General features: G+C 39.7%; 1 protein-coding gene across 2 annotated transcripts; it reads right to left on the reverse strand.

Annotated features, from left to right (window-relative positions):
- Positions 1-6316: 6316 nt before the first annotated feature.
- Positions 6317-21859, reverse strand: SFPQ (splicing factor proline and glutamine rich). Of its 2 annotated transcripts, XM_057540354.1 has the most exons (13): positions 20926-21859; positions 20026-20214; positions 19358-19659; positions 19159-19254; positions 18056-18252; positions 17872-17956; positions 17431-17548; positions 16978-17026; positions 16776-16897; positions 11104-14303; positions 7959-8006; positions 7344-7432; positions 6317-6405 (listed from the first exon to the last, which is right to left on the reverse strand). In XM_057540354.1, exons 1-10 carry the CDS (start codon positions 21748-21750, stop codon positions 14166-14168), a joined length of 2121 nt encoding a protein of 706 aa, XP_057396337.1. In that variant the 5' UTR covers positions 21751-21859; the 3' UTR covers positions 6317-6405; positions 7344-7432; positions 7959-8006; positions 11104-14165. The 2 variants fall into 2 exon arrangements, with proteins under 2 accessions (XP_057396337.1, XP_057396338.1); XM_057540355.1 differs by lacking the exon at positions 11104-14303.
- Positions 21860-22852: the final 993 nt, after the last annotated feature.

Here is a 22852-nt window from a genome sequence, read left to right on the forward strand (position 1 = left end):
TGGTATATCCATAAAAAGCAATACTTCAACAACAAAAAGGAATATATTAATAACAACATGAAGGAATCTCAAAATAATGCTGAGTGAAAGAGGCCAGATCCCCCCCCCCCAAAAAAGGAGTTCATGCTATATGATGCCATTTATATAAAATTCTAGAAAATACCAACTGATCTATAGCGATAAGAAAGCAGATCAGTAGATTGGTAGAGGAAAGGAGGGTTATGGAGGGGCAAGAGTCAGCGATTGCTAAGCGGCACAAGGAAATTATTGGGGGATGATGGCCATGTTCATTATCTTGATCATGGTAATGATTTCATGGTACAAACATACATCAAATGTATCAAATTTATACTTAAAATATGTGCAGCTTATTGTATAGCAATTTTACCTCAACAAAGCTGTTTTTAAAATATATATGTGTGTGTGTGTGTGTATATGTGTATATATATATATATACATATATATAGCATGTTTTCTAGTGTAAAATGGATACTTCTGTGAATATTTACTTTTACCAACTTGTTCTGTCCTCTGATAAAACAAATTTATTGGATTCAGCTTCCAGCTCAGATGGAGAGAACTGGTACCAGATTTGCCCCTCTGCTACACACAACTAGAAAATTATGCAAAGTATATGAAACAACTGTTCTTAGACTGTGTATTAGATTGCTAAGGCTGACATAACAAAATACCACAGACTGAATGGCTAAAACAACAGAAATTTTTCTCATAGTTCTGGAAGCCATACGTCCAAGACCAAGGCATCAGCAAGTTTGATTTCTTCTAAGGCCTCTCTCATTGGCTTGCAGATGGGACTTTTTGCTGTCTTCACAAGGCGTTTGCATATGGCCTTTGTACTTCTTTCCTCTTCTTCTAAGGACACCATTCATATTGTTGTAGAGCCCCAACCATATGACCTCGTTTAACCTTAATTACCTCTTTAAAGGTCCTATCTCAGGGACTTCCCTGGTGGTCCAGTGGTTAAGAATCTGCCTTCCAATGCAGGGAACACGGGTTCAACCCCTGGTCGAGGAACTAAGATCCCACATGCCACGGGGCAACTAAGCCCATGTGCCACAACTACAGAGAAGCCCACACGCCACAATGGAAGATCCCTCATGCCGCAACAAAGACCCCACATGCTGCAACTAAGACCCAATGTAGCCAAATAAATAAATATTAAAAAAAAAAGTTAAAAGAAAAAGAGTAATAGTTGTCTACAGTTGTCATAGCTATCTGCCTGGAGACAGTATCCAATCCACAGGATAGGAAGGATAACCCAAGCAGAGCATGATGGTCTTGCTGCATTGAAGAGGCAGAGATTGGTTTGATGAGGATGAAGCAGCTAGAATTGGGAATTCCCTGGCAGTCCAGTGGTTAGGACTCTGCACTTTCACTGCCAAGGGCCTGGGTTCAATCCCTGGTTGGGGAACTAAGATCCCACCAGAAAAAAAAAAAAAAAAAAAAAAAAAGCAGCTGGAATTTGTGGAACAGAAAGGAGGAAGCTGTGCAGAGAAAGAAATTTGCATTAAAGTCCTTTTGAATCCTTGGCAGAACACTAAACTGTGCATGTACAGAATGAGACTCCACAAGGTCAGACAAAAACAATTCTTGAAAAGAAGAACAAAGAAACTGTAAGAAGAACAGTTCCTAGAGCTTACACAGGTCTGGAAGTCATTCATGTTCTGACCATCTAGAATAGAGGAACTTGTTAAACACCTGGGGCATCTAGAAGAAATTAGCTTTAGACAATATCTGAAATGAAAAATTCACTTATTGGGAGTACAGGTTAGACACTACAGAAGTAAAGATTAGTGAATTTGAGGATATGGCAAAATATACTTCTATGCCTTTAAGTTTGCTGAAGCCCTAAGGGAAACAAAACTAATGAAAAGAACCTCAGTGATCTGTTGGATAATGTCAAGCAATCTAACTTACATGTAATAGAAGTCTAAGAAAAGGCAGGAAAAATATTTCATTAAGTAGTGGCCAATTTTTTTTAATGTAATGAAACTATAAACCTATTGATCTAAGAATTTCAACAAACCTGAAGCAAAATAACACAAAGCAAACCATCCCAAGGCACATCATAACCAAGATGCTGAAAAACAGAGAAAAAGCTTAAAGAGATAAAGAGAAAAGCTTAAAAGCTGCTAGAGAGAAAAATACACATTATAACAGAAGAACAAAGGAAAAGAAGACAACTAATTTCCCATCAGAAATAATGCAAGCAACTCTTTTCTGGATATTGCCACACAAGGCACAATGAGCAGCATTCTCCTGCAACACCCCTCAAGATATACACCAGTCCCTTTTCCTTTTAGGAACTGAGACATACCTAATCATCTTCCGGAAACAGAAAGAATATAAAGTTCCAACCATCTCAGCGGAGGCATCAGACATGTGAGTGAAATAGCCATCTGGGACATCTACCTCAATAGTCTTCAGAAAACGACAGCTCCAGTCTCCATCCACCTTGCTGAGCCCAGTCAACCCTCAACACCATAATAATTTGTTGTCCCAAGTCATTGAGCTTAGGAGTGGTGTGTTATGAAGCATTAGATAATGGAAACTGCTGAAATGGGCAACAGTGGGCAAGGGGTAAGACAATTTAGGAGACATTTTAATAATCTGGGTCATCTCAGTGCCTCTTGCTCAAGCTGTTAGCGAAGAACAAGGAAAAGCTCTTATGATAAAGATCAAAATCCTTAATATGGCCTACAAATGATCTTACCTGTGCCTATTGCTCTGGCCTCTTCTTATATATACCACTACCACAGTCTCTTTTTTTAAAAACCGTTTTATTGGGATGTAATTCACATACCATCCAATTCACCCAAAGTATATGATTTAATGGTTTTTAGTATATTCAGATACATAAATCCATCACCAGTAATTTTAGAATATTCTCATTACCTCAAAATGAAACCCTGTATCCTTCAGCAACTGCACCCTTATTCCCCACTACTCTCCCCTTTCTCAACCCCTTCCCCCCAGTCCTAAGCAACCATTTATTTACTTTGTAGACTTCCCTGTCCTGGCCATTTCATACAAATAGAATCATATAACATGTGGTCTTTTGTGACTGGCTTCACTTAGCATGTTTTCAAGGTTCATCTAAGTTGTAGCATGTATCACTTCATTCTTTTTTATGGCTGAGTAATATTCCATAGTATGGATATACCACAATTTGTTTATCCATTCATCATTGATTGACTTTCAGTTACTTCCACCTTTTGGCTTTTATGAATAATGATGCTACAAACATTCACGTACAAACTTTTGTGTGAACATGTTTTCGTTTCTCTCAGGTTATTAGACTTGCTGGGTCATATGGTAACTGAGGAACTGCTAGACTGTTTTCCAAGGTGGCTACACAATTTTACATTCCCAATAGTATACGAGAGCTCTGATTTCTCCACATTCTCACCACATTCTAGACATCTAGTGGTTGTGAAGTGGTATCTTTTTCCTCCTCCAGCTTTGAGGTATAATTGACAAACACAATCGTAAAATAAAGTGTACATTGTGATTTGATACATTTGATACTTTGTGAAAGCATTCATCACCTATTTCTCTTTGTGAGAACACTTAAGTTCTACTCTTAGCAAATTTCAATTCTATAAAGCAGTGTTAGTAACTAGAGTCACCATGTTATATATTAGATCCTCAGACATTCATCTTATAGCTTAAAGTCTGAAGTGGTATTTCCGGGTTTTGCTTTGCTTTTTTTTGTTTTTGGCCAGACCGAGCAGCTTTTGGGATCTTAGTTCCGTGACCAGGTATCAAACCCGGGACCCCTGCAGTGGAAGCTCAGAGTCCTAACCACTGGACCACCAGGGAATTCCCTGCATTTTCTTATTGACTAATGATGCCAAGCAACATTTCATGTACTTAATTGGCATTTTTGTATATCTATCTTCCTTGCAGAAATTTGTATTTAAATTCTTTGCCTATTTCTCAATTGGGTTTATTTTTTACATATTCTGGATACAAGTCCCTAACCAGTTATGATTTACAAATATTTTCTTCCATTCCATGAGTTTTCACTTTCTTGATGATGTCCTTCGAAGCAGTGATTAATTTTGGTAAATCCAATTTGCCTACTTTTTGTTGTTCATGTTTTTGGTGTCATTTAATAATCTTCTAAGTTTTATTTCATTCTTACATTTAGGCATTTCACTCTTTTTTAGTTAACTTTTGTATAGGTGTGAAGTAAGAGTCCATATGAAACTTAGAATCAGCATAACAATTTCAAGAAGTCAGCTGGAACATGGTAAATGAGTAAATTATTTTGGGGAATGCCATGTCAATGAACATGAGATGTTTTTCTATTTATTTGGATCTTTAATTTCTTCTCAGCCTTTTTCCCTTCATTCCCTCTTACCTCAAGCACGTTTAGAACCCAACCCACTTTAGATGCAGAACATTACATGCCTGATAAACCATTTGTTAAAAATCTTGAGGACTTGTTCTGAGCTTAAGCTCCCCACCCAACTCCCCCTCACACTTAAAATACCAACTAATCAACATACAACCCTGCTAGGCAGGGAATTTTTTTTTTTTTTTTTTTTTTTGGCTGCACTGGGTCTTAGCTGTGGCATGCAGGATCTTCAGTTGCTGCATGCAAGCTCTTAGTTGTGGCATGTGGGATCTAGTTCCCCAACCAGGGATGGAAGCTGGACCCCCTGCATTTGGGGTGCAGAGTCTTAGCCACTGGACCACCAGGTAAGTCCCTAGGCAGGAATTCTTAATCCTATTATAACGTCAGGTTAAGAGGTTATGGAAAAACCTGAACTTTTTGGCCAAACCAATATACAACTTGTCCAAGTTAAATGGTCTCTCCCAGGAATCCCAATCCCCTCAGTCCTAAGGATCTATTACTAATTTCCCCTTGTGGACTCACTCCACAGTCTAAAAGCTTACCAAAATTAACAATTTCCTATTCTCTATAAAATATAAAAATCCTGGACCTGTTGCCTGTGAACCCTGATGACTAGTAAATTTATTTGAAATATGCCACATGCTCCTTTTGTTTTAGTCTCTGTGCAAGTTCATTTATGTACACCCATCTTTTACACCCCAATGAAAAAAAGTAGTATGTTCATCCTATTGATGAGCAAACTGCAATTCAGGCAACTTGCCAGATAATGCAACTGGGCAAATTTCAGAATACTTGAAATCCAGTAGCAAGACCCCATAACTCCTAACCAATATATCATACTGTAGATTTTTGCCTTGAGACCCATAAAGATGCTAAGCAAGCTAGCTATCAGAAAGGAGTAACAGTTGAACCAAGACATGGACTCAGATGATTCTTGATTTGGGATCTCCCCTTTGCCTCTCTGAAGATTTGCCTACCACAGATAATCAAAATGATTATGAACATTTAGAGCAGGATCTTGGGTCTCGTCCCTGGTACTGACTACACACAGCTTTTCAAAGCAAATTCCATGGGACCAGTGACTGCTGTGGCTTTCAACTCTCTCCCTTTGCAGTTACTTTAAAAACCTAAAGGGAATTTCCTAGTGATCCAGTGATTAGGACTCTGTGCTTCCACTGCAGGGGGCACAGGTCTGATCCCTGGTCAGGGAAACTAAGATCCTGCAGGCCATGCGGCACGGCCCCCAAAAAACAAAAACAAAAACAAAAACACCAAAAAGCAAACCCCGAATTACTTTTAATACGCACTTCATATTAATTTGGTGTGAAAGAGCCCTTTAAAAGCTTGTCAAGTTTTAATGAGAGCTTCAAGAATGGAGGGGGTAAGCAGATTTTATAGTAAATTCCAGCAGTATTTTCCTTACATTTATAGGTATCCTGAGAATTTGCCCATTATACTGCATATAAAATTCAACTCCATTTTAAAGAAATTGCTACTCAGGGTAACCAAAATATGGTTATTTGGCAACACGTAATTCAGTCTCTGCTTGTTAGTGAAGTAATGTCTGACTACCCATAACCATAATCTGATAATGCTTTTGTAATATACAAAATGCTTTTTAACAACTGCTAATCACATGGTAATCTCAAGAATAAAACTTGCAAAGACTGAAGTCAATTTTAAAATACTGATGGCTAAATCAGGTGAGTTCGATAGTGTAGGGCCATCAGGTTGATTAGTAATTAAGACGCTGAAGCAGCTCTGCCAAAAAGGCCTCAAGAAGTAGTCCTAAATTATGTAGTTTTACACTTAAAACATGGAATGACTTTTTAAATGTCACCTAGACACAAGTTGCTGACATATATAGAAAATTCTAGAAAACGGAAGAGTCCTCTACTTAAAAACAAAACCAAAACAAATGGAAGGACAATCTGATTTTAAAATGTCTTTATTAAACAACAGGTTGTTTATTCCTCTTTTCTCTCTTCCTCACTGGTTTTCGGGACATAGTTCACCTGATCCTGCCAATTAAAGGAAACGATTACTCCAAAAGACCTAAGAATCACATATCAAGGTCTCAAATATTTATCAGCATCAACCAAGTAAACTTCCTAACAGCAAAGTAACATTAATCAAGGAATGTGGTAGTAATAGTATTTAATGATCTTTAGATAACTAACGCTTAAAGCAGCAGAAATGATTTTAATATCAGACTCACCCAGTGAGTTTATTAAATTTTACTTCCATTTTCTACAAGAACTTTCTTACAAGGCAGATCTCTAACATTCAAGACACTCCATTAATTGGCACCCTCTTCTTAGGTGTAAGATATAGCCTCAATTCTCCCGTTTTTGTTAATTTCAAACTGATTATGACAGCCCTTTTATACCTAAGTGATACCCTGAACGAATGCAATTTCTACAAGATGAAGGGACAGTAAGGTACCTCATCTATAAGCCACCTTTTTGTAAAAAAGTTTTATTGGAACACAGCCATGTCCATCTGTCTACGACTGCTTTCCAGCTAGAACAGCAGAGTTGAGTTGCCCTTTAAAATTGCCAACCCTTCTAGACCATCATCTATATTTATTTTATTTTCTGTCTATTCTCAACTATAGGTAATCCCACCATTTAACTATCTGATGAAAAACAGGGAACTTCAAATCTTCTGAACCTTCTTCTACATGGTCTTGTGGACCCAGAGGTGAATACAGATATATATTTTTATTTAAAATTTGTCCTGTTTTTGTGAGGCTTTAGCCAAACAGACAAGGTCTACCACACCTCAGAAGGCTGTAAAAATGTTTAAATATTTAAGTGTGTGCTATAAAAACATATTTCCTGTAAGAAAGTTTTAATGTAGAAGAAATTAAAATGAGATATCCACATGACTAGTTATTTTTATACCACCCAAGAGTCCTCTTGAAGGCAGTTTATAGAGTAAGAATCACTCAACTTACCTAGATAATTCATCAGTCTATCAAGTTGTAGCTTTCCTTCTTGATCAGCTCATGCTGTGTGATGTCTTGAGAACAAATATCTTATCCACCTATCATTAAAATATTAACTGTGTTAAAATAACATTCAGCATATATTACATTTTTACTAATTTTTAACACGTACATTTTATTCTGACATCAACAACAGGTTGAACAAACCTGTTGAAAACAGGTTTTCCCTCCTACCAATGACTAGACAACTGTTCCTCACAATTTATTATGTAAAAAGGAATGGGATTTTGAATTGGTCCAAACTTGATTTTAAAAGTACTGAAAATACATGTCTCCACTAATTCAAGTGTTCTTTTCTGATCTAAATCTTTCATCTTTTTCTTCTATTGGTCTGACATCTTTGTAATAAATAATCCCAACCTTTTCTCTTTCCAACTCACATACACCCACACACATGCACACATTAAAAAAAAAAAAAGGGGGGGGGGTATTATCTTAGGAGAGGTGAACATCTTAAAAAAAAAAATCAGTTTTCACCCCACATAGCTAAATTAAATTATTTAATCATTAAATAGAAATCAAACCCAAAATCCTCTACAGGTTAAGACTTCCAAGGAAACTTACTTCAACGGAATGAACACTCCAATATCAGCCAACATCAATCATTCTTACCTAAAGAATAATAAAAAAAAGTTAATATGAAAGACAAGGGCATAAAGATTTGAAAATGCTAGTTAATTTCAAAATTTAAAGAGTAAATTCCAGAGACAAAGATTGGGGGCAAGTTACAGCATAAAAAATAGGAAGAAACTTCATGGGGGGAAAAACCTAAAATCATTCTGACGTAAGGTAGCAGTAGACACCTGAATTCGAATGAGAACTGTATCTTCTTTAAAATACAAAAGCCTAACTGCATTTTCACCAGTCTGACCACAATGAAGTTTGACTGCAACCCAAAATATACTATCCCTTATGTGAAGGTATGTGACAACGTTTACCTTACCAAGTGAGTTTTAACATTGGCTCTTTTCATATAAAAGCACGTACCCTGCTCCCCACCAAGCATGTCTTCCATTCTCAGGTGGACTGACCACCTTCAGCAGGAGTCCACCAAGAGTGCCCTCCCCCTTCCACAGTACACAACAATGCAGTTGTTATCCTGCAATCCTATATATTTGCCTCATTCTTTCCCTCTTAAGTCCTCACTGAGTTTTAAGTTATTAGGGCAGGGAAGCTATGCCTTATCGGGACAGCAAGGAACCTGAGTTTTTCTGAGGGAGAAGACATTCACCTTCACTATATATGCCTGGCAGGGCCACAGTGCACAAAAACCAGAAAGATCAGCCTTAATTCAAATTCCAGGTTTTTCTTCCTCCCTGATTATCAGCGACTGCCAAGGGTATATGAAATAGTTCCCTGTTGCACATGTACCATCCATAAGGGATACTATATCGTTTTGCATTCTTCCTCCATTCTCCAGATTATCCTATGCTGCATCCAGCCCCTTTTTCACCCTCCAAATAAATCTTTTCAGCACTGGTGTTCCAAAGCAACATTTTTGTTTGATGGTTTACCAACTGTGAGATTTCCACAGTTGAGTCTTAAAAATTGCCAATCATTATCTAGCAGCAATGACACATGATTAGGAGCAGCCAAATCCTCTGAATTCTTTCCCTAATAGGCAGCCATTTGAGAACTGCACTAGCTGACAGAGCACTGAAACATTATCAGCTAAAGCCAAAACCAAATAAAGGCCCAGAACAAACATCCTGGCTAAAACCTATCCAAAATCATTAAGGGAAAGGCAGTAAATGCAGGACTGTGTATCATGTCACTGCAGCTGACAATGATTAACAATAGGAAACATGCAACCCCCATTAAGGTTAAAAGTCCAAAACTAGTCACACGCATCTCTTTATTGGGGAAAAGTGAAACTATTATGCATTCTTTGTAGGTTTTGCAACCTTATGTGAAGAGCACCCACTGCATTTCTTTCATCTTTCATAAAGCACCGGTATCTGTTCCAAGGGCCTAACAGTACGAAAATGCATTCTGGCATCACACCTCTGAACTTCCGACCAGTTTCATTAAAAATAATTTTGGTTTGTAACAAGAAAAGACTATGAAATACAATGCGAGCACCTCAGTATATAGAGTTATTACTGAAACCCATTTATCCCCAGCTTTTTGACTCAGTGATTTTTTTTAAGACCCTCTGCACTAAGATTCACAAATTACAGCTACATACAAATCAAAACTAGTAAGAATTGACTAAAGTCACAGGTTTCTCATCGAAAGTGCAAAAGCCTATTCATCTTGAGATAAGCAGAATGAAGCAAAATTACCCCCCCCACCCCAATGATGTCCATATATTGTAACAAGTACATTCTCTCAAAATTGTTATTGACTGTTAAGAAACAAACCTGCGCTTTTATTTCTAAACAATCACTGAACCACGGTAGCAAGTGCTGGCCACCGACTTAATGGATTATGCCACAGGAAAACCCCATCAGGGTTGCATGCCAATTTAGTGACACTCTTGTCACTAATACCGAGCATTATGTTTGATATGCATTGCATTACTAATATAGAGAGCTAAACTAGTCACCATTTGCTCTTTCATCTAGCAGGAGAGTCAAGTCATTTGGTTGAATGGACTACGTATTAAAGTACAAATTTGTCCCCACCTTGTGAATCGCTTGCCAAAGAACAAGCCATTTTTCTTGATACAATGAAAGAAAATTCTCATAGTCATGAAGAGTTTTACCAACATTTACGCAAAATAAACCAAACTTTCCAGTTACAGAGCAGAAAACATTATACACGAAAGCTGTTTCTCATGCATGCTAGCTAAAAACCAGTTCATAGACCAACGTTCAGTTGAATTGAGGTCTGGAACAACAGTCGATGCAAAGCTTAAATCCTAAGCAACAAAGGAAGGTGCTTTTGAAGACTTATTGTTTTGATAATCGAACAGTTTGGATTGTAACATCACATCCCTAAAGCTAAGGGAACCAAATTCAAAAAGCTACTCTGAACATTTGCGGTTATCCTACAGAATACGACGAAGTCTTATGATTGGGAAATGATTCCCAACATGTATTCAAAAGGCAAGTCAACATGCCACACCACTTTCCCCCAGGTTTAGAGTATAAACATATTTAGACAAATCACAGAACTTGAACTATTCATGTTAGATTCCCATCTATGCCCCAAGTTAGTAACAAAGGTGTTCCCATGGAGCCCATTTAAAAAAATTTTTAAATCACATTACAAAAAAACTGTTCTTTTAGTCTTAATTCACTCAACCTGCAGAGTAATTACCAAGATTACACTCAAATTGATATTGCTGACCTATGGGCAGGTCAGTTTGCTACAAAAGAAACTAATTATCACATGCTGTACAGTCTGTGTCAAGATGCTTAAAAGCACTCTTACTTCCCAAGTATGGTATGGTCCCCTCCCCCACACCACTGATGTGTTTCATGTTATCTTCAGTTACAATGCAACTAAAAACCACACAACTGAATCAGATATACCAAATAATCAAGTTTGCACTTTTTATCTGAGAACTGCAACAGCACTGAATTCTGCCTGACAAATTACAGCTCTAAACCCAAACCCACGCAGTTTTGATATAAGCTAGCTTTATCATACAGGTGTTAGGTGCTGCACTGTAATTTCATTGTCAGAAGTATGATGTCAGAATGCCCACGGAATAAAAGTACATAGCAAGTCACCAAGTTAGATTATATTGCTTGTTACCTACCTGTATGCAGTCGGCAATGAGAATCTCGGAGCAAGCAGGAATACTACATCCGGGTCCTAATGTCCATTGCCATTTGCGGTACTACGTTCCTCACAGTTACGCACTGCAGAAATGCTGGCTAAATGCAGTTATGTAGCAGGCCACTACTTTAATAGTGCATAATTGCAGTCCAAGAACACCAGAAAATATTCCGCCACAACTTAGTGGCTTGCCCAAGAAAAGCCAAGTATCTAAATTTTTATCTGCCATAATATGCCACTTATAAAAATTGCACAGGCGTAACATTACAATTTCCCAAATTATTGTCTGTTTATATCAGTGATATAATACATCTAATAAAGAGTGGTGGGGCTTATAGTATTTCTTAGAAGTTTATCTAAGTAAAGAGGATTATGGTTTCACTAAACGTTGAGCCAATGGGTTAAGTTTCTAAAACACCTATTAAATACACTGGGATCTCTTAGAGAATGCAGTTTTTAAAGATTAGGAATTATAAGAGGAGTAATAAGTTTAAAAACAATCAGTGCTCCTCTTAAAACAAAATTATGAGAGAAAGTGGAGAAGAGGAAACGGGGGCAGGTGGTTTCTTTAAATGAGAAAAATGGCTAAAATACTTCAAAAGTACTACTTTCCCTTTCCCACCCCAAGTTTCATAAATCAGCTTTTAGGAATCTACTTTTAAAGATGATTCAAATTCACATTAGGCTAAAAACTATCATATACATTCCAAGACTTGTTGAAAGTCTATTTGAGTAGCTTACGACCCTTGGTACACTGCTGTTTCAGTGATTAAAGTCAAAACTTAGTTGAAACTAAGCAACATTACTTGCTAAACAACGTTTAGCAATTCTACACAGTAAGGCTATCAAAACCACAACTTTCAGGAGATTATCCATTAGCATCCTTCACCACTCTTCAAAGGTACAGTACTACCAAAAGCTTATTTTAGGGGTCTGTGCCAGCATCCCTTATAAAGAAAGGCATGTAATCTGAAAAATAAACTGAAACATTAATTTTATAGGCAGATGTTTCCATTTCCCCACCAGCCCCCGCCCACACATTCAAGTTCACCCTCTGTGGGTGTCCCATGAACACCCCTTATTTTCTTATCATTAGTGGAGTCCCTACCATACAATTCAATCAAATTGTAATGGACTCCTTTCAAATCAAGACCCTTGTTTCCGGTACAGAAAAATCTCATACATTATCACCAATTAATAACTTGACTTGGGACAAAACTTCCTCATTGATATAATTATGGTAGAACTACTCATTTCCAAGTGTCTTGGTGAACAGAAATAATGAACATTTTCTAATGAGATTCTCTCCCTTAATTAGCACACCAGGTACCTGTCAGTCACACAACCAGAATTCGGTGGCATGCCTTTATACCCCACTAGTGTTTTACTTTTAGTATTAACAGGTTTCCTATGCACAAGTGCTCAATTGTTTCAACAACAGGTTTCCCTTTGTACTCAGGCACAATACTAAGCCTTCAGTATTTAAACAAAGATTTGGTTTAGAATTTTACGTTTGCCAATTAACACCAACAGAGGTGAAAAGGAGGAAGACACATTCCATAGTAAGAGTTCTATAATGTACAAATTTGAATGGAAACATAACTAAGAACAAAGCCAAACCATTCAGTTACCTTACCTACTACTTTTAGGAAGTTATTCCTCTGCTAACAATATAAACATGGGAAAGCAGGTTCCCATTGTACTAACAGACAACAGTAAGGATCTATTTTATTAGTATGTCAAAATGTCTCTAATGAAAGGAGATTCAATGAAGTTGACGATAAACTGACAACACCATCGAAAAGCTCCAAAGCTTTATGGTGGGAGAAAGGAATATTTGTACTGTGTAGCAGGAGCAACTCTCCAGATTTAGTGCTACATCAAAAGGAAACTATGGAAAAACAGGTTAAAAATATTTCACAGTAAGAATAGTTCTCTGCAACCCTATTTGTTATTAACAGTCACTACCAGCTCTTAGAAAAGAAAATAGGTTTTTTTTATAGTCCTACAGATTTTTGCCCAACAGAAGTAGCACAAGGAGATGTAAAAGTTACAGAGTACAAATGTGTACATAGCCAAACCTACTTTATGATGACTATACCTTACTTTCGAGTTGAATTATTCAGACTAAACCCCATCTTTATAAATCACTTGAAGTAATACATGAAAAGACTTCATGTTTAACAATCTTTAATTCAAATGTGAAAGTTCAATACAAGCCGTTCATAGGGCTTGGGACTCGTTCTTTAAAAAAACAAGAATGGAGGAATGCAACAAAATGATCTTTCCACTTGTTCTTCAGAAACTTTCAAGGAAAGGATAGATCATAGGGCCATAAAAGATCCATTTAAGTCATACCCACTTTCTCCCCCTACCAATAGTCTTACACCCATTCCATAATCTTAATACACATTCCTGAATGAAGATTTACAGTTCAGCTTTGCTTACATAGCCATTTAAAAATACTTAGCACCGGCTTGCTTCCTATAATGCCAAACAAATCAAATCATGAAACTACTTCAATATGCATTTCTTCTTTTTAAAACAAGGGGGTACTTAAATGTAGAAAGCAATACTTAGCCTACAAATACATTTCCCAGAAATGGCATATGCCATTCAAAGGCCTAGACACTCTTATGCTTTCCAAGTGGAATACCTAGCCTAATGTGCATAGAAGCATGAATGGCAAAGTTGAAGATCAAAATCTTAACTATTTTTTCTATTTATTTGAAGCACAGTAAAAAAAAAAAATTGGTACACTTTGGAAATTCAGTGGCACAAGGTACACTGCCATAAATTGAGGGACATTATACAGTTAAAAAAAAAAAAAAAGAAGGAAAAAAAGGAAAAAAAATTCCCCTGTTTCAAACACTGCATTACATAATTTTATCTGCCCAAACAGACCATTTACAAATATTAGGTCAATAAACTGCTAACATCCATAAAAAGGTAGCTTTCTTACTAAAATGCAAGAATTTAAAAGATTGGTATCTAAACAAGAAAAGACAAAAACAAACTGGAATGAAAGCCTAGATATCACATCTAAAATCGGGGTTTTTTGTTTGGGCCTTCATACTCCTCTCTCCCTCTACCATACCCTGCCGGAGTTCCAGGCCCCATTCCTCTAGGACCCTGTCCACCCACAGGTCCCGCACCTCCCTGCCCAAAGCGCTCAGTACGCTATTGGAACAGTAAGTAACAGTTCATTATATGTAGTTGATGTCCATGTGTGTTAAGTAAATATTTTAGAAGGTTCCGTAGTCAACGTTCGTCGATACAATCACCAATGAGTCGATCCACAGGTACCGGGAACATAGAAAGGAAAAAAGGGTAATTTGAAAATTAGTTTACGATAATACATGCCTTGTGGTATGTTCCCACTTGAGCCATTCTCATACACCTGTTTCAAAGAATAGATCTTCCCTGTAGTGCTAAAAAATTTAAGAATTAGTGCAGATGTGAAAACCCATTCCAAAATGAGTTTTAAGAAATTTCACATCAGATTAACCCACTGAAAAGCTTACACACTTCTCACTTTCAAGGTCTGAACAGGAAATTTAATTTCCATGTAAGCCTAACAAGCCCAACCAGACAGATTCAATTCACTCAATGAAGTGACAAAGACCTACTCACCAGTTAGTGGTATGTGCTGCATAAGAAACCTGGTGCTTTTCAAGATCTTAAGACACATCTGCTAAGTTGCAGAAATCTTAAAAGGTTCAAAGTTTTAATAAAATGCTACCAGACTACAAAAAGAAAAAGAATAAAAGACTAATAGATTTAGTCACTTAACCGGCACAGTAACTTGATTTAAAAGTGTGTTGCCATATTCTCACAGGTATACCACCTTCAGAGCCATCACTGTATAACCAAAGACAATTATGTTCACAGTACTGTTCTCTATAGTTGCAAATTGACTGAATATACAGCCCACCCTCGTAACAGCCCAACTTTCCCCTTAGGTCTGTGAAAAGTCCACTGACAGTTATGATTCCGTGTTTTTTTTGGGTGTCTCCCAAACAGCATTAACACCAAGCTTAAATGACTGCAATAAAGCAGGACTTCATTATTCCATCTAGTTTTAGGTATTTCTAGTCCTAGAAACCTATGTTCCCAAACAGAAAAACCCTATAAATATGCAAAAGCACAGCAGCCTGAACTATCTTTCAAATTCCATTTAAAACAGACCAGTTATTCAGAGTATTGCTAGGAAAAACAAAAACAAAAACAAAACCCCAAAACCAGAACAAAAACCCCCCAGAAACTAAAACGGCATCAGGGTTTAACTGTTCCTATAAATGATTTCAACATGCTTCCTACAAAATACTATAGGGCTACTATAAAAAGACTAAATCCTAATCCTTCAAACTATTTCAAAATCCTAACATTTTTAGGTTTTCAGCGCGTTGTATTGTATGTTTTATCTCAAAAAGGTAAAAAGGAAATTTGGGGGTTTTACAACTATGTTATTACAGTATCTTAGAACCCAGGAGCTACATGTCACATGGACTACAGAATCTTAACTGTGGGAACATCATGTCAAATTACAGTTACAAATTTGATACATACCTACACCTGCCTATTAGGAAGGATATAAACCAAAATGTTACCTACATTATTTTTAAAATTCAATTTGAAGAAAGCTAACAGCACTACATTTAACCCAACCGGCTATTTATGATTCTAATTCTCAAAAGCCTTAAGTAGATTTTAAATAGATGAGGCCCCATTCTAAATCCTTATGTTCTTATTTGTAAAATGAATCTAGTGAGCTATATGCTGCAGCTTCCCTCCTTTGCCAAAAGCCTGTAGGTGAACTAATCAGATTCAATTCAGTTGTGACAATGTACTTTTCTCCAAACCCACCTCTACAGCCAATACTCAGTTCTTCTAAGGATTGTGAAGTCCTAACACAGCCACTCAGACCAATTCACTTGGTTGTTCTAAAGTGTCCTGACAGGCTACCTGTACAGCTAAAATATGACAGCATCAAGAAGGTTCAGATCAAATGCACACAACTAGTATGCTTAAAATTATCATTGACTTTTGCTACCCTGTAGCAAAACAGAGATGTCAGTTTATTTTAGAAGGTACACCTATAGACAGGCCCAACAGGTGGGAAACGACGAGTCCGAAGACTAAACAATTCCTTTTTCATGGGTAGAAGTCACACCAAATATAGGTCAAAGTCCTACACATTGCTAAAACATGCCTAAAGCTACAAACAAGTCTGATTCACACTTATGGCAAATACCAGCTTAACGAATGACAGCTTGCCATTTGATTACTCTCACGTGGATGTAGAATAATGTTACGTTATCTAACATTTAGAATTTGGATTTGCCATGAGCTATAGTGCAAAAGTACACAAGCAATATAATGGAAAGCACCTAAGTCTACTTATTGCCAAAGATAATTCCAACATATTACTAAAAGCATTGACTTTTTGTTGGCAACCTTATCTGTTTAGGTTACCACATTGAGTTCTTCTATGTTGCCAAAGTATTCCTCAATACTATGATTTACATGATGGGGGAACTAAAAGAGGTCCAGTCACCTACTTAAAAACAAAAACAAAAACAAAAAAACACACACACGTAAGTTGTGAAAACGAGAATTTCCTTTTGAACTATGTCCCACAGGATACATTACCATGTCACTTCCCATCATGGAACCACTCATTGTTGCCGGTGGAACTCCAGGATTAGCTTCATAACCTATGCCACCACCACCACCTAGAGGTGGAAATTTCTGGCCTCCTGAACCATAGGGATCTAGGAAACAAAAATGCTGGTTACAACTCAACCAGAATACTGCTCTTCAATGGTATTACTAATTTAATTTTCATTCTTACCTCCCATGTTCATTGCTCCTCCACCACCCATTCTCATGTCTCTTTCTCTCTGAAAGAAAAAAAACCGGTTCATACACCTGTACTAAACCCATACCAAGCATTCTTGAGTACAAAAGAATTTCCAAAGCTTAAAAAAAAAATTGTTTTTCAACTTAAGGGAAAAAAAATAAGGTAATTTTAAAAATCAGTATTCTGAAACCAGGTAAGACTCCATTATCAAAAGACCTATAAAGCAAGCTTCTTCCCAACCAATGAAATCTTTTGGCCCACCCAAGGAAAAGATAAAACTCAACGGAAAAGGCATATCAATCATAATACACTTGGGTTAAAAAGAGAAAAAACGGCAGAATGGCTATAATATGAAAGGTTATATTTAACTGAATAAAATTTCATCCTAGATGTCTACAAACTTTGTAGAAAACTCCAGTTACACTGCAAAAGAAGTTTACTTACCGGATCCATGTAGCCCATCCGGCTATAACTTTCCTCTCTTTGGCGTCTCATTTGTTCTTCCATCTCACGTTGACGAATCATCATCTCTTCTTCCCTCCTACGTCGTTCCTCCTCTTGCCTAGAAACATTCATCAAACGTAAAAACTAAAGTTTTATCCACATTGTAAAAATTCAATTTGAAAAAAAACTAGTAGTTTGTTTAAGAGCATTACAAAGTCTAGGTTACAGCAAATACACACAAAGGCTGGGACAGTGACTAAGAATAGCCCTAAAGGTATTCCAGCAAAGTAAGTGAGCCTTATAACAAAAATCTTACACTCTATTTCAATTTAAGCATTAAACTGACGCTGCCATAGTATTCAACACCTCTGTATATCATCGGACTCACCTGCAAAATTTAGGTACATTTAATGCAGAACACTTAATTTAACAAAATTTTACCTTAATTGCATCTCTTTACGTTTCTGCATTTCTTGATTATGAAGTTCTTCCATGCGTCTTAATTCTTCCTGGCGTCTCATCAGATCTGAACATTGGAAAATTTTGTCATACGTTCACATTAATGAAATTCTAGTAAGTTCAAAAGGCAAACGACCCTAATGGTAATGTTCACAGAGTCCTTTACCTTGACGCAAAAGATTTGCCTGATGCTCATGATAGGCATCTTCCATTTCACTTTCCAATTTGTCTTTTGCATCTTTCATGTTTTTTTCAACTTGTTCCCGCTGCTGTTTTTCCATTTCATCCAGGGACTTCCACCTCTGAGAATACTCATACTCAAATGTGCCATGCTGGGCAAAACGAGGAGGGGTTTCTCTCTCCCTGACAATATTTAAATATGAACCAATTTATAGGTGCACACGAGAAATATATTTGATTTCCCCTAAAAACACTAGTCCCTTCACTGGCCTGTTACTGCTAAGAATTACTGAAAAGTATAGATCACCTTGATTCTTAAGGTATTTTTACAGCAAAAACAATACATGTTGCAGAACGACACAGTCAACAGTAACATGGGCACTGACAATAAAATCCTACCTTCCTCACTTTCTAACTCATTTCCCTAGCCAAATTCTGATTCAAGAAATATTTTTTCAACCCTTAAATATGAAGATACTGGGCTTCCCTAGTGGCGTAGAGATTAAGAATCCTCCTGCCAATGCAGGGGAAACAGGTTCAAGCACTGGTCCGGGAAGATCCCACATGCCGCAGAGCAACTAAGCCCGTGCGCCACAACTACTGAGCCTGTGCACCTAGAGCCCGTGAGTCACAACTACTGAGCCCGCGTGCCACAACTACTGAAGCCTGTGCACCTAGAGCCTGTGCTCCGCAACAAGAGAAGCCACTGCAATGAGAAGCCCACGCACCGCAACAAAGAGTAGCCCCCGCTCTCTGCAACTAGAGAAAGCCCCCGCGTGCAGCAACGACAACGACCCAACGCAGCCAAAAATAAATTAATTTAAAAAAAAAAAAAAAGATGATACCTACAACACATCCTAACAATTATAAGAACAAAACAAGAATGCATGTGAAATATACCTACCTCAGAAACAACACTAGGTATTTGAGTAACTGCTTCAAAACGTCTAGCTTTCTGAGCCTGAGGTTTTCATTATGCCCAACCATTTCAAAGAACTTTGCATATATTAAGCAAAACTGAAAAATTACTCTAGCAAGTTCTCGTTTACACTTAAATTAAAAACTGTCCAAAAGTTCAACGGATCTTACTTTTGATACATTGGATTCTTCTGTGCAAGTTTTTCAGGAAGACCATCTTCATCATCTAACTGTTCAAGGGGTTCCACAATGACTGGACGAGGAGTTCTAACAACAAAAATGGTTCCATCTTAATTTTGTTCCAGTTTCATTGCATTTTCTTCATACAAGTTAATAAATAAAAGTTATTAGAATAAACATAAAAACTTACGTTGTTAGTAAGAAAACACCTTCACTGCATCTTTCAAATGCTTTTCTTGCTGCTGGTTTAGAAGCAAATTCAACAATGCCTTTCCCTGTAGATCTTCCACGATCATCCACAATTACAACAGCCCTTTCAATAGGACCAAACTGACTAAAGGCTTCTTCCAACAGTTCATTGGAAACATAAGGTGAAAGATTTCGAACAGAAAGGGCAGCAGCATGTGTGGCAAATCGAACCCGAAGCTGTCTACCTCTCATGGGTGTATCATCAAGTTCAGCTTTAGCAATTTCAGCTAACGCTCTAGATTCCTGAAAGCATCAAGACATACAGTCACGTTAATGACCTCAAAACTGGCTAATGCCCACCCTAAAATTGCCATAAGCCTAACTCCCGATCCTATTCTTCTGACACCTCTCAGCTCAACTATCTCCAGGCAGCCCTCCCTTACACCATTCAGGGGAGGGAGGTAAATACCTTACCCGCCCACTCCCTTCCTTTCTTAGATACCAACAATTATGCACTGTACAGCAGCTGCAACTTTTGTGTCAATGATGAAAAATTTAAAAATTAATTTATTCTTGTTGGTTTAAAAAACACTATGTTTGTTGTAGGAAAAAAAAGACCCTTTTAATTTCACCAAAAAAAAAACCCCAAACAAATCCAAAAAAACTCACAAGCTTAATAAATCCGAATCCTTTGCCTTTGTTGATAAAAACTTCTCCTGGTTCTCCATATTTAGCAAATAATCTTTTGAATTCATCCTCCGTGATATCAGCAGGTAGATTACCAACAAACAACCGACAACGCTGTGTGTAAGTTTTCTCTCCAGGCCTCCTCAAGAGAGACAAGTTGGCTTTAAACCCCTAGTGAAAAAAGGAAAGGAATTTTCAGATACCAGTTTCCCCTGCAAACAGGAAGACCCAATAATAATTTTCGTTTTTCCCAAACTGGGTATGTTACAGTCACGTTGCGCTCCTGTTCCATTTAAAGTCAAAGATGCTACTACATTTACGGGATTTCCAATGTAATCAGTCCGAACATCAAAGAGCCTAAACCATCCAGAATACTCTCGAGAACAGCCACAGACCTCTCTATAGAGTAAACTCTATACCAGGAACCTCGTCAGCCGTTTATGCTAAGTGTCAAAATCAAAATCATAGTGGGCAAAAGTTAAAATGGTGGCGGGATATTAAACAAAGAAAACGACCAAAATTCCGTTGTCGACAAGCCCTGGGCCTGCGCGTGTAAGACCAGGACTCCCTCGATCTCTCCAATCCTACATTTCACGCTGTACTCCACCCTACTCTGGCTCCCAGGATCCGCTAGCTTTAACAAGGCCCTTCATAGCTTCTCAGCGCCTCCTTCCGTCAGTTCTCCGCCAGCCGGGAGGCCTACCCCGGAGGGGGGGGCAGCTGGCAGACCCGAGCCATCCGCCCCTCACTCCAGCAGCCGGCCCCGCCCCCCCACCCACGCGCGCAGGCGCCCTTTCCGGTCTCCAACAAAATGGAGGGCGGGGGGGGGGAGCCCGACCGCCATCTTAGGGAAACCGGCCCGTAGCTCAGGGAGACACTCACCTCGGAATCAGAGATCTTCTCCTCGCTGCGGCCCCCGGGCCCGCCGGGCGGCGGCCCTTGGTGGTGCTGCTGGTGGTAGGGCGTGTGGTGTTGCCGGCCCCCGCGGGGCTCCCCGCCGCCTCGGTGCGGCGGCTTGGGGTGGCCGCCAGGAGTGCTTAGGCCTGGGCCGCCGACGGGCTTCGGCCCGCCTGGCATTTTGCCGCCTTTGGGGCCGATGGCCCCTGGGCCCTGCTTAGGCCCGGGGCCCGGGCCCCCCACGGGTGGAGGCGGCGGGCCGCCAGCCTGAGGGGGGGTGGTGGGGACCCCGCTGCTCGGCGGCGCGGGCGGGGGCGCCCCGGGGGGCGCCGAGGTGACAGCGGGCGGCGGGGTCGGGGTGGGGCCTGGCCCCGTGGGGGCCCCCGAAGTCGGGGGTGTGGCGGGCGGCGCCGAGCCGGAGGCCGGGGGAGCGCTGCCTACTACGGGAGCCGGGCCGGGTCCCTGAGGGACGGCAGGCTTAGATGAGTCCTGTGGCGGCGGCGGCGGCTGCGGATGCGGCGGCTGCGGATGCGGCGGCTGGTGCGGCGGCGGCTGAAGCGGCGGCGGCTGCTGTGGTGGCGGCTGCTGCGGCGGTGGCTGCTGCTGTTGCTGGTGCGGAGGCGGTGGCGGGATCGGAGGCTTGGGGCCACCCTGGCCCGGGCCGGGCCCCATAGGTCCGCGGTTCTGATTGAGGCCCATGCCGGGTGGCGGGGAGCGGAAGTCGTGGAGGCCGCCGCGGCCGCCTCCCCCTCCGCGTCGGTGGAAACCGCCACCGCCACCGCCCCGACTTCGGAACCGGTCCCGAGACATGTCTGTGATCAAGGGGCGGTCGAGGCAGAAGCGGAGAAGACGTTCGGGGAACGTGGAGGCCACCTTGCTTCGCACAAGATGGCGGATGACACAGGCGGCGCGCCGCCTTTGTCCTCTTCTTATATAGGCCGGCTGGCACGGCCCCGCCTACTTCTCGATCGGTAGCTCCAGAAGCCAGTTGCAAGTGCTGTAGTTGATGACACTAAGTTACGAAAAACTAATCTTTCCTATTGGCTCCCGATGAGAGGCGGGAGGCGTGGAGTGGTTGAAGTTTCCAGTCGGCCAATGAGTGGAAAAGGAGTTGGCTGTAGGCCACGGTGATTTGCTGGGAGATATTTGAATGGGTTCGCCAGAGCAATTTTCCCGTGAAAGCAAATACCCAGGGCCCTATCAGCTCCTGGGGAGAGATGTTAGACGGCTCCTTTCTTTCTTGATTGTCCTTACGAGCAGCCTGCTGGTGTCCTTCCCCAGAAAGAACAGCAGTCTCCGGCTCAAAAGCATAAATTAAGTGCCTGCTATCTCTTCCGCCTTGTGCTGGGCCAATAAACTTAGAGAAATAAAATCTTACCGATTTCACACACACAATCTTACTGATTTCATTTTGGAACCTCATTGGCGTACTGGTTTGGTCTAGCAGTATAAATGTCTCAATAGGCTTGAGTGCCCTCTTTGTTCAAAGAGAAAGGCCTTGATTTTCTGTGTGTGTATATAGACTAATAATTTACAAACACGAATCACAGAGGAATTTAACATTTTTCTTAATTCTACCTCAAAACACTTTATGAACAGATTAAGATACTTTAAAACTACAATATTAAAATATCTAGAATTGGGAGAATGGGATTGACATATATACACTGATATGTATAAAATGGATAACTAATAAGAACCTGCTGAATAAAAAATAAAATAAAATTCAAAAATATATATATATGGGGCTTCCCTGGTGGCGCAGTGGTTAAGAATCCGCCTGCCAAAAAAAAAAAGAATCCGCCTGCCAATGCAGGGGACACAGGTTCGAGCCCTGGTTCGGGAAGATCCCACATGCCGCAGAGCAGCTAAGCCTGTGTGCCACAACTACTGAGCTTGTGCTCTAGAACCT

Source organism: Balaenoptera acutorostrata, chromosome 1, assembly GCF_949987535.1.
Source record: "Balaenoptera acutorostrata chromosome 1, mBalAcu1.1, whole genome shotgun sequence".
In the NCBI taxonomy this organism is placed as follows: Eukaryota; Metazoa; Chordata; class Mammalia; order Artiodactyla; family Balaenopteridae; genus Balaenoptera; species Balaenoptera acutorostrata.

Coding starts and splice junctions, on each gene's coding strand:
- SFPQ (XM_057540354.1), bottom strand. CDS start 21,750: ATGTCTCGGGACCGGTTCCGAAGTCGGGGCGGTGGCGGTGGCGGTTTC. Junction 20,215..20,925: donor AGAAGATCTCTGATTCCGAG/GTGAGTGTCTCC, acceptor TTTTTTCACTAG/GGGTTTAAAGCCAACTTGTC. Junction 19,660..20,025: donor GATTCGGATTTATTAAGCTT/GTGAGTTTTTTT, acceptor TGATGCTTTCAG/GAATCTAGAGCGTTAGCTGA.